General features: G+C 35.9%; 1 protein-coding gene across 1 annotated transcript in view; it reads right to left on the reverse strand.

Annotated features, from left to right (window-relative positions):
- The window catches only part of MYCBP2 (MYC binding protein 2), a 292,534-nt gene that overhangs the window by 265,206 nt on the left and 14,463 nt on the right, over positions 1 to 12,865 (reverse strand). Inside the window, exon 2 of the mRNA XM_074192761.1 lies at positions 4,973 to 4,995. Within this exon, the coding sequence (XP_074048862.1) occupies positions 4,973 to 4,995 (23 nt within the window). The remainder of the gene's footprint in view (positions 1 to 4,972; positions 4,996 to 12,865) is intronic.

The following is a 12,865-nucleotide window of genomic DNA, read 5'->3' on the forward strand; positions in this document are numbered from 1 at the left end:
TAAACAAGTTGTAGTATACAGTTTTTGATGGAATGCTATTGTGTTTTAAGATATGGTGAGAACAAGCCATTCCCCAATTGACAAATGGTCAAAGGATATGCAAAGGTAATTTACAGATGAAGAAATCAAAGTGATCCATGGTCATATGAAAAATTACTCTAAATCACTATTTATTAGAGAAATGCAAATTAAAGCATCTCAGACTGTCCAATCTGACCAGAAAGGACAATGAGAAATGTTGGAAGGGTTGTGGGAAATCTGGGAAACTAATGTATTGTTGGTGGAGCTGTGAACTCATCGAACCTTTCTGGAGAGAAATTTGGAATTACGCCCAACTGGGTCTATACTTTGAAGAGACTATGAGAAAGGGTAAAAAACAACACTTGTACAAAAATATTCATAGCAGCCCTGTTTCTGGTGGTAAAGAATTGGAAATTAAGTGAATGTCCTTCAATTGGGGAATGTATGTCATGGAACACTATTGTTCTATTAGAAACCAGGAGGGATAGGAATTCAGGGAAGCCTGGAAGGATTTGCATGAACTGATGCTGAAAGACAACCAGAAGAACATTGTACACCCTAACAGCAACAAGGGGGTGATGGTCAACTTTAATGGACTTGCTTATTCCAACAACTGTGCAACATACAGTCACAAATTTGGGCTCTCTGCGATGAAGAACACCATCTGTATCCAGAGTAATAACTGTGGAGTTTGAACAAAGACCAAAAACTATTACCTTTAATTTTAAAAAAAAAGTTATCTTATTATGTAATTTTGCTATTTCTTATAACTTTATTTTTCTTCCTTAAGGATATGATTTCTCTCTCATCATATTCAACTTAGATCAGTGTATACCATGGAAACAATGTAAAGACTAACAAACTGCCTTCTGGGGTGGGGAGGGGAGGGAAGCAAGATTGGGGGAAAATTGCAAAATTCAAAATAAATAAAATCTTTCTTTTAAAAATGAAAAAAAAAAAAAGAAGGGGGGGATGGATAACCACATGCTTTCCTAGGGAGGCTGTCAAGTGCTCAGCTCCATGACTGAACTGTCATAAATCATAGGTGCTGTTTCCTTCCTTAACAGTACTTGACCTTTTTACATTTGCCATTTTTAAAAACATAAAGCTTCACTATATACATATATTTTTTAAGAAAATCACAAGATAATAAATGAAAATATTTACAAAAGAATTGTTACTAAAATGATGATAACCCCTTCAAGTAAGACTATGATAAAATATACTCCTCTAGAGTTCCCTTTCTCTTTGTTTTTTCTCATATTACTGTTGATTACTAAAACACTATATACAAACTGAAATGTTCTATATAAAAGACAAGTCTCCTACTTCTGGGTAATTAATGTAATAGAACTGTACTACAACCTAGAATTTGAGTTGTCCCTGAATGAATCTGGGAGGAGCAATAGTCTTATCACAAAATAGAAAATTACTATTTACAAATATCCTAGTGTAGTAATTAGTAATAGAAAAGAAGGGAAGTTCAACAGTTTTAGCAGGAACAGAAAAAGAAATGTTAAAGGATATTCTATATGTACAAAGATAAAAAGCCTTCTAGTTTTTCATTAAAGGTCAGACAGATATTAACATGAAATTATGAAGAATCAATTCTTTCCATCTCTTTATTTGGTAATAGCAATTATACTATATAGAAATACTACCATATTTCTGGAAAGCACCTGTCATTCCACTGACCTGTGCTTTGACCCTGAGACTTTACCCAGACTGACACTCTCCCTGGCAGTGTGTTGTACAAAATAAGCACTTTTGGCTTCCACATTAAGGGAGATCTTCAAAAAGGGCTAGATGACTATTTGCAAGAGATATCATGGAAGAGATTCTAAGTCAAAAGGGAGATTGCCCTGTAGTAGTTAAAGAATTCTTTGCATGAGTGGGATGTAAACTAGGGTTTTGAAAGATACAGAGAATTCAAAAAGGGAAGATATGGGAAGTATTTCAGATGAGGTAAAGTGAAGGCTACAGTAGATCTCATGAAGAAGGGTGGGGCACTCAGGTGGTATAATGGATACTGAGGTAGGCCTAAATTCAGGAAGATTCATCCTCCTGAGTTTAAATCTGCCTCCTTCCTAGCTGTATGACCCTAGGTAAGTCACTAAAACCCATTTTGTCTCAGTTCCTCATATGTACAATGTGCAGAAGGTAAAGGCTATCCACTCCAGTATTTCTGCCAAGAAGACCCCAAATGGGGTCATGAAGAATGAGCATGACTCAACAACAATAACTCACAATTTTAAGGCCAAGCTAATCTTTTCTCAGCTCCTATTTTACCCACTGCTTTTAGGTATTTTTGAAATGGGTTTCTTGGAAACATCACAAACACATCATGTCCAAAATAGAATTAATCATTTCCTCATTTTAACTCCTGCCCCTTTCAAAATTTTCCTAGTAGGACACCAACATTCTTCCAGTTACCTAAGGATGCAATTTCAGTATCATTCTTGACTTTTTGATAATCCTAAATGTTCTATCAGTTGCCAAACCCTGTAGTTTATAACAATTTTGTGTTCATATTTGAAAAAAAAAGGTTGTGTTGTATATGACACTATAGCTTGAGGGACTATAAGTGCTTTGTATTGAATATTAAATTTTTAATAACTTAGTAAATTCTGGTAGCAAATATATTGAGGAGCTATGTGTTCCATGCTGGGTTAGCTAGGATCATAGGCTAGTAGTCACTTTACCTCCTAAACCTATTTCTACATCTGTAAAATGAGAACAACAATGTCTAAATTCACAGGTTTGTTAGGACACATACAAGATAATGTATGTACATAAAAAAAATTGAAACCTTACAGCATTCTAATTGCAGGAGACACCATTTATATCAAAGTCTACCTACAAGGTAAAGGGGAAAAAACTGAAATTCATGGGGTACAGTGGTAAGGCTGACAACAGCTAGGATCCTTAAGGTGAGCAAAGTGGAATTGAGTCTGGAGTCTGTAAGAGCAGGTAGAGTGTAAGGTCTAGAAGACTATGAGATGTACTGGCAAGGCAGATATCAAGGTCTAGTAGTCTTCCCATCATATCCAGATAAATATAGCTGGTGATAGACAGGACAGTTAAGCAGGCTATTTGGGCATGAGAATCGGGGAAAGAATCCTGAGGGGTAGCAGATCTTTCCATGGCCCAGTCTGAAGGGGTTTGATCAACTGAAAACTAAAAGAAGTTGCAGGGGATGGCACCCAATGGTGGCATAGGGGATGGCTGCGCTATGATTATTTACCTAAAGTTGTACGCTAAATATTAGGCAGCACTTCCTTATTAGAGGCAGCTAAAGCCTCAGGGGTGCTAGACCTAGGGTCAGATCTTGTTTCAGTCACTTACTGGCTTGGTGACCTTGGGCAATTCTCTTAATCTGTGTTTATGGGCCTTAATCCACTGGAGAAGGAAATGGAAAACCACTCCAGTACCTTTGCCAAGAAAAATTTAAGGACAAGTATGGTTGATGGGGTCATGAAGAGTTGGACACAACAACACTTTCCCACAGTAAACCAAAATTTGCTTCCTTGGAAGTTCCACTCATTAATGCTAGTTCTATCCCCTTTGGTCAGGAAGAATTTGCTTCACATACCCTCCAAATATTTTAGGCAAATAACTATAACCCTGTCTTCTCTCCCCTAATATAAACAATGTAATTATGGATGGATGGTTGCATGGATAGATAGATAGACAGATAGATAGATAGATAGATAGATAGATAGACGGACAAATAAACAGATGCCTATATGCACTTATAAAATATCTAATAGATAACACAGAGAGGCAAATTTCAATTCACTATATGAAAGTGCTGTTAAGAGTCTCCAACTCTTCATGACTCTGTGGACCACACTAGTTCACAAATTTTTCTTGGCAAAAATAATGAAGTGGTTTGTGATTTCATTCTCCAGTGGACTTAGGCAAACAAAGAGTAAGAGGCCAAAATAATGCAGGACAGGAGTATCTATTGGAAAAATGAATGCAGAATGTATTGAAACTTGGAATTTAGGAAAAAACATCAAAACAAGTCAATAGTATTCCTCATTTGTTCAAGGACTATTTTGAACAAAACACACTGGAAACTTCAGGAAACAAAGGCAATTCAACCCTCACCCCCCACCCCACACCAACTTTTATGCATGTAAAAAGTTCCTTTATGTGAGAGGTTTCACATAAACCCACACTCACTTAATCTACTGAAATAAGATACCTCACAATATACAACTGGGGAATGGAAGAAGAGCAAAGAGGAAGTTGAAGTTTCGTTTCAGAAATGTCAAGAGTGAAATAATAGTAGGTCATTTAAGTGGATCTGATTGGGAATGTTAATTTTGAGGTCACCATTAGGAGAGATGATAGCTAAAGTACTAAGAAGGCATGTTTCCCAGAGAGAAAGAGTATCAAAAGTCTTTACCACACACCTGGGGGGGGGGGGGGGGGGGGAGATACACATGATTAAAAGGCAGAATAAAAGGAATCATATGGAAGAAGCAGAAAAGGCAAAAATGTTTATAAAATTGCTTACAAAGTTTTAGGGTTCATAAAGTGCTTTTCTCACAATAATTCTGTTAAGACAAAAAGTTAAGCAAAAAATAGGTATGGGAACAATTATAGGATATTCATGGCCTGTGGCTTGTTTTTTATGGGCCAGAGCTGACTGCTTTTTACCTTTTTTAAATAAAAGCTTTATTGTATTTTAAAAAGCAAAAAACTACTCTTAGAAGGACAAAACCAGGTGGCCGATAGCACAATAGTTTGTGGACTATTTTTTTTTTTGCAAGATAATAGGGTTAAATGACTTGCCCAAGATCATATAGCTAGGTTATTATTAAGTATCTGAGACCTGATTTGAACTTAAGTCCTCCTGATTCCAGGGCTAGTGCCTTATCCACTGTGCCCTGCGGACTACCTCTTTTCAGGATAAGGCCATAGAAAACATAATGAGCTTTACCGGAGGCACTTCATCTTCAAAGGCTGAAATGAGGAAACAAGAGTGATAAAGACACAAAATTTGGATAAAGGCAAAAGTGTGAACATAGCATAAATAAACTCAAGCTCCTCAATGAAGTAGTTAACAATGTAATACAACAAATATTTCTTAAGTGTCTACAACATACAAAATACTATATTGGGCACTGAGGATATAAAGATTAAAAAAAGACAGTATTCTCAGAAATTTCCAGGTTCTCCAGATTTCCTCAACAATCAGAAAGAAAATTGCCATGAAATGAATAATAAACATAGGGCAACAAAAATAAAGGGGGTAAAGCATCTGCCCTCCTAAGAGGACTTAAGGGGACCCCAGAAAAGACAGTCTCCAGTCAATGAACCTGAGTGAAATGCAGAGAGCTCCAGTCTGACTCCCCTGATCAATCAACAGTGGGCCCTGAGGCCCATTTGTCCAGAAGCTGACTAAACCCCAAGAAATGTCACCTAACAAACTCTTACCTCACATCCTCATCTAAGGAACAGTGGATGGTTGAGTGGGAGGAGACAGAAGGACCCTGCTATTTCTGTAAACCAGACCTAGTGGTGCTACCAGAAATGATCTCTGGTTGTGACACTGAGCCTGGAGGAGCACGCATACCCCAAGGGAGTAGGGTATGGGCAGAGGAAGTGGAGTAGGGACAAGGAACAAGAACATTTTCTTGGTATAAATAGGGTCCTAATTGTAACTTAAAGGAAAAGAGTGCCAGAGGTTGAGAAGCCTGAAAATAACATCAAGGTGAACTTGAGGCCCAGGGCAACCTTGCCCACAATTCAGAATTAAAACCAGATTACAATAATAAGTTACTAAAAATAAAATAAAGCAAATAAAAATGAGTAAGCAAAGGGAAAAGAACTTGATCATAGATAGCTTACTTTGGTGTAAAAGATATCTGGATTCATATTCAGAGGAAGATAGAGAAGCAAAAAAAAAGTCACTACTACCCCAAAGAGTAATACCAAATGGTCACAAGTACAAAAAGTGCTCTTGGAATAATTTAAAAAAGAATTCAGAAATTAAATAGGAGAGACTGAAGGAAAAAAGTAAAAGCAGTCAAAGAAAATTATGAAAAGTAAGTTAATCAATTGGAAACAAGGAAGAAAATAAATCTTTTAAAACTGGAACTGAAGTAAGAGGAATCAAATGATGTTAAAAGACACCAAAAAAATAATAAAACTTGAAAAAAAAAGAAGGGGAATTGGAAACATTTTAACAACTGATCAGGAAAACAGACTGAGAAGAGACAAGAACTGCTGGACTTCCAGAAAATTATAATTAAAAAAAAAGATTCTAGATAATATATCACAAGAAATTATTAAGGAAAATTTCCCTTAAGTTCTAGGACAATAGGGTAAAGTAAAAATAGGAAAAAAACAAAAACAACAACAATCTTCTCTTCACCACTTCAAAGAGATACCAGAGGGAAAACTTAAAGGAATGTCCTAGACAAGTTTCAAAACTCCCAAGTTAAGAAGAAAAACATTTCAATAACAAAAAAAAAAATTAAATACTTTGGAAACATAGTCAGGATTTCACAAACTCTAACAGTTTCTCTACTAAAAGACTGTACTTGGAACATTATATTTTGAAGAGTAAAAGAGCTGCGGTTGTATCCAAAAATAACTCAATAAGCAAAGCTAAGTGTAATCCTGAATAAGATTTTTTTTTAAATGGACATTTGACAAACTGAAAGACTTTCAGGCTTTGTAACAAAAAGACAAGAACTCAATGGACAATCTGATATAAAAAAATCCAAGAAAAAAATATAAAAAAACTGAAGACTAATTTATAAATAACTCATTAAGGTCAAACTGTTTACTTATAAATGAAAATGTTATCAGTTTTCTTAAAACTTGGTCATTACTAAGATAGTTTGAAAAAAAGGTTGGTACTGAGTTGTATATGATGGAACCTTTGATTTTCAATTAATTTCCACAAGAAACACTAAGCATCCATTCTAGATGAGACATAAGATAACAGTCCAATGTCTTTGCAGAACTTACAAAGATAATATAATACCCAATATTAAATAAGGATAATAAAAACAGTTTTGCTTTTTTAATTGAGATTTCATTTTATTTTTCCAATTACATGCTTTCAACAATCACCCATTTGAAACTTTATAAGTTATACATTTTTCTACCACCCTGCCTTCCCTCCCCCCTTCTCCTTCAAACAGTTTGGTAAAAGTTTTATATGTACATTTTGACAAGCTATATTTGATTTTTGTCTGACTTTGTTGTCAGACAAATATTTGTGTGTTATAGGAATGCCCCAATGTTAAAGGATTCCACTGTAAAATAAGATATATCTTTTAAAAGATTTTGGTTACTAAATAAAAAAAAATGAATCAAGTTGTTTGATATGGAAATGCAAGCCAGTTCTACTACTACTACTACTACTACTACTACTACTACTACTACTACTACTACTACTACTACTACTACTACTACTACTACTATACAATTCCTACCTTAGCTTGACATGTCAACCTTTCAAGGTTTAAATAACACACATAGCTATGTATAGGTACATGTGTTTATATACATGTATATACACATATTCCCTCATATTGATGTCAAATTATAAAGAAATACCAAGAACTGAATCCTTCCTACTCTTAGTCAGCTGTTGCAAGTAAGTTACAGCCCCATTACCAATGCTACTGTGTGAAATCCTTATTTGGCTAGTGGAATTAATTCTCTAAATAGTGACTTCTAAATTGCTTTATAGCAAAGTCTTTAAATATGTAGTTAACTAATGAAAATATCACTTTGAGGTTTTTCTCTTTAAGAGTTTTCACACTCCTTCATAATATAAGAAGTTAATAACAGAAATTAATTAGGATTGATTTTGGTAGTTTCTGACTAGTAGAAACTAAAAGTTAAAATATTTTCTATTTTATACAGCTATTCTGAACTCCCATTTATGTAGTGCTTTCTGATTATAATGACCATTATGTACATTATCTCATTTGATTCTCCCAACAAACCTGTGAACTAAGTGCTATTAATTTTCCCCATCTTATAAATCAACAATAAGGTCAAGAGATGTTATGTGATTTGTCCAGGTCACAAAGCTATTCCACATCTGAAATGAGATTCAAGCAAGTATTCCTTTTGTATTATTCTTTAAAATAATTTTTTTAATCTCAACAAACATTTATCTTACTACCTTCACCACTTGGGATAAAAAAAACAAACCAACATTCAAATTGCAAGATATCAATAACTTTATGAAATATTGCTCTAAATTACTAATAATCAGGAAAATTCATATTAAAATGCTCCAAAGACTAACCTCATAACCCTGCTGATTAATTTTCTTTCATCTTACAATATTTATTTTTATTTAACAACCTAAGGGCAGGTAAGTGGCACTGTAGATAGAGCAATGGCCTTGGAATCAGAAGAAAAATGAGTTTGAATTTGGCCTCAGACACTTGACATTAACTAGCTGTGTGACAATATGAATTACAAAAAAAAATCATGATTCTTTTATAATAGATTTAGAGAAAAGACTTTGAACAAATTATAATGCCCATTATACCCATTTCTGTTAAAAAAAAAAACACTAGAGGGGGCAGCTAGGTGGTGCAGTGGATAGAGTACTGGCCCTGGAGTTAGGAGTACCTGAGTTCAAATCTAACCTCAGACACTTAATAATTACCTAGCTGGGTGGCCTTGGGCAAGCCACTTAACCCCACTGCCTTGCAAAAAACCTTAAAAAAAACCCCAACAACACTAGAGGGGCGAAGCCAAGATAGCGACAGGAGAAGAGCCTCTCCTAGGTGTTCTCTCCATAATATTTCAAAAATCTTAATGACAATACTGCCTAAATTAATTTACTTAGTGCCACAGAAATCAAAATACTTTATATAATATATATTACTTATATGATATTGTATATAATTACTTACTATATAATACTTTATATAGAGCTAGAAAAAATATTTAACAACTAAAGGTCAAGTATCAATGGGGGGAAAAAAAACCCAGAGAGGAATAAGGTTGAGCAGTACCAGACCTTAAACAGTAGTACAAAGCTGTAATCATTCAAACAATTTGAAAGTGGGTAAGAAATAAAGTGATTAATTAGATATACATGTATACAGAAGTAAAAGATTACAATAACTGAATGTTTGAAAAAAACCAAAGATTCCAGGTATTGGTGCAAGAATTCAGTATTTGACAAAAATTTGGGAAGACTGGAAAAGTATTCTGCAAGAAATTAACATGAACCAACACCTTATATATATTATACCAAGATAAGCTCTTTGCAACAATTTCCCTCTGTTAAAGATCTCATCTCTCAAATATATAAGAAACTGAACCAAAACACATAAGAATAAGAGAAATACCTCAGTTGATAATGGTCACAAGATATGAACAGGAAGATTTCAGAGGAAGTCAAAGCTATCAATATTCATTTAAAAACATGCTCTAAATCACTAACGATTGTAGAAATGTAATTAAAACAACTCTGAGGTACTATTTCACACCCATCAGATTGGCTAACATGGCAGGAAAAGAAAAGGACAAATCCTGAGGAAATGTGAAAAAACAGATACATCAATGCACTGTTGGTGAAGCTGTGAACTGGTCCAGTCATTCTAGAATGCAATTTTGGAACTAAGCCCAAAAATCTATAAAATTGTGCCTATCTTCTGACACAGCAATTTCACTGTGATATCATAAAGAGATTCAAGAAAAATGAAGATCCATATGTACAAAAATATGGCAACTTTTTGTGAAAATGAACTGAAAACTGAGTGGGAGTCTATCAATTGGGAATGGTTAAATGAGCTGTGCTATATAATTGTGATATAACCTATTGTGCTGTAAAAAATGATTAAGAGAATTAAAGTTTCGGAAAAACAGGGAGAGGGGGCAGAGTCAGGATGATGGAGTGGAGGCAGGAAATTCCAGCAGCTCTACCCCAGACCACTCCAAATGCCTTTAAATTATAACTCTAACCAAATTCTAGAGAAAAGGAACCCACAGAAATACTGAATGAAACAATTTTCTGGCCCAAGACAACTTGGCAGATTTGATGGAGGGGTCTGTTCCACTGGGTTGGAAAGAACTACAGTGCAGCCTGGTTAAACCAGCTGTAGGATCAAACTGGCTCTAGTATTCCAGAAACAACTCACAGGGCTCCTGGGTCTATGGCAGCAGGGGCGGTTTCCAGACCTCTCAGCTCAGAGATTGCCAAGGACAACTTGGAAGGTCAGCAGGAAAACTCTGCTGCTTTAGAATGAGAATGGAGTCCAGGTCAGCGCAGGCCTCAGTACAGCCCCTGACTGGGAACCAGAAGCAGGTTTGCAGTGCCACTCAGCAGCTGCTTCCAGAGTGCTCAGTAAGGGAGTGGGAAGACTGAAAAGGTCTCTCAGCTATCCCTGGGGTAGGATTCAGATAAAGGGTTATAGTCTGGGGCATCATACCACCACAGCAGAGCAGGGACCCCCTCCTCATGATTCCAAGATAGAGGGGAGGGCTTGTGGTTAATCACAGGCCAAGAGGGCAGAGAGAGCCTCTCATAAGACTTTGAAGGAATTGAAGTCCTGGTTGCTCCTGAAAACAGGTGCAAAACCCCTCAAAAATGCATCCTCCAGATGCAGAGCCCCACTTTAACAAAGACTTAAAATCAAGTCATAGATTGGGGAAATGAGAAAATAACAGAAGAAAAGGAATCTAACCATAGACAATTACTTTGGTCCTATGAAGGATCAAAACAAACACTCAGAACATAACAAAGTCAAAGCTCTTCCATCCAAAGCTTTCAAGGAAAATAGAAATTGGTCTCAGGCTATGGAAGAGTTCAAAAAAGATTTTGAAAAGCAAGTAAGGAGGGAAGCTGGAGGTGGCACAGTGGAATGAGCACCAGTTCCAGTTCAAATCCAGCCTCAGACACTTAATAATAGCCTAGTTGAATGACCTTGGGCAAGTCACTTAATCCCAATTGCCTTATATAAATAAAGTTTAAAAAAAAAGAAAGTAAGGGAGGTAGGAGGAAAAACTGGGAAGAGAAACTGGAAGCAATGTGGGAAAATCATGAAAATCAATTCAGCAGCTTGGTGAAGTAAATACAAAAAAAATACTGAAGAAAATAACATCTTTAAAACCAGTTTAGTTCAAATGGAAAAAGCAGTTTAAAAAGATCAATGAGGAGAAAAAATGCCTTAAAAAGCAGAATTGGCCAGATGGAAAAGGAGATACAAAAGCTCTCTGAAGAAAATAGTCCCATCAAATGTAGAATGGAACTAAAAGAAGCTGATGACTTTGCAAGAAATCAAGAAACAATAAAATAAAACCAAAAGAATGAAAAACTAGAAGAAAATGTGAAATATTTCATTGGAAAAAATACTGGATCTGGAAAACAGATCCCGGAGAGACAATTTAAAAAGTATAGGGCTACCTGAAAGTCATGATCAGGAAAAGAGCCTAGACTTCATTTTTCAAGAAATTCTCCAGGAAAAGTGCTCTGATAGTCTAGAGAAGTAGAAGGTAAAATATAAATTGAGGGAACCCACTGATCACCTCTTGAAAGAGATCCCAAAATAAAAACACCAAGCAATATTATAGTCAAATTCCAGAACTCGCAAGTCAGGATTATATATGATTCAGCAACTTCCACATTAAGAGCTCATAGTGCTTGGAATATGATATTCCAGGCAAAAGAGCTTGGATTACAACCAAGAATCAATTACTCAACAAAAGTGAACATCCTCTGTTGGGGAAAAGATGAACAATCAATGAAATAAGGGACTTACAAACTTTCCTGTTGAAATGACAAGAGCTGAACAAAAAAGTTTGATCTTCGAATACAGGACTCAAATAAAGCATCGAGAGGGTGGATGGGAAGTGCAAATTAAGAAAGACTTAATAATGTTGAACTGCTTCTATTCCCACATGGGAAGATGATACTGATAATGCATATGAACATTCTCAATTATTAGTGCAGTTAGAATGAGCATATATAGACAAGGCATGGGAGAGAGATAAATATGAAGATATAGTATAAAGATGGAGTTAATGGGTGAGAAAAGAATGGACTAGGAGAAAGGAGAGGTAGAATGAGCCTTAAATATTTCACATAAAAGAGGCAAGAAAAAGTTTCTGCAGTGAAGTGGAAAAGGGGGTGGTAAGGGGGAATGAGTGAGCCTTTATTCTCATCAGAAGTGGCTCAGAGAAGAAATATCATATACACTCAACAGGGTGTAGAAATCTATCTTACCCTTGAGGAAAAAAAGAAGAGGAAAGGGATGGGAGAAAGGGGACATGAGGAAGGGTGTGTGTGTGTGTGGGGGGGGTTGTAGGTGATAGAAGAGAGGGAAGATCATGGTAGTCAGATATAGCACACTTTTGAGGGGGGACAGAGTGAAAGGGGGTAGAGAATAGAATAAATGGGAGTAGGGAGGAATAGGATGGAGGGAAATACAGATATCAAGAGCAACTTTGGGAAAAAAATATTGAAGCAACTTCTCTGATGGACTTATGATAAAGAATGTGATCCCAAAGACAGAGCTGATGGCATCTGAATACAGACTGAAACACATTTATTTATCTTAAGAGAGAATTGAATGAGAAAATTAAAAACAAGAAAAAGAAAAAGCACTTAAAGCCCTTAATAACCTGGCTCCAACCTACCTTTCCAGTCTTATTTCACCTAACCTCCCTTTATGAACTTTTCATTGTAGTCAAACTTGCCTGCTTTCAGTTCTCCAAACTTGGCATTCTATCTCTGGCTACTGTACTGTACCCTACCCTCTTATACACTATATGTGCTCCCTTCACACCTTCACCTTTTAAAATCTTTAACATGTTTCAAGATTCAACTCTAGTGCTATCACCTACA

This window comes from Macrotis lagotis, chromosome 6, assembly GCF_037893015.1.
Source record: "Macrotis lagotis isolate mMagLag1 chromosome 6, bilby.v1.9.chrom.fasta, whole genome shotgun sequence".
Classification (NCBI taxonomy): Eukaryota; Metazoa; Chordata; class Mammalia; order Peramelemorphia; family Peramelidae; genus Macrotis; species Macrotis lagotis.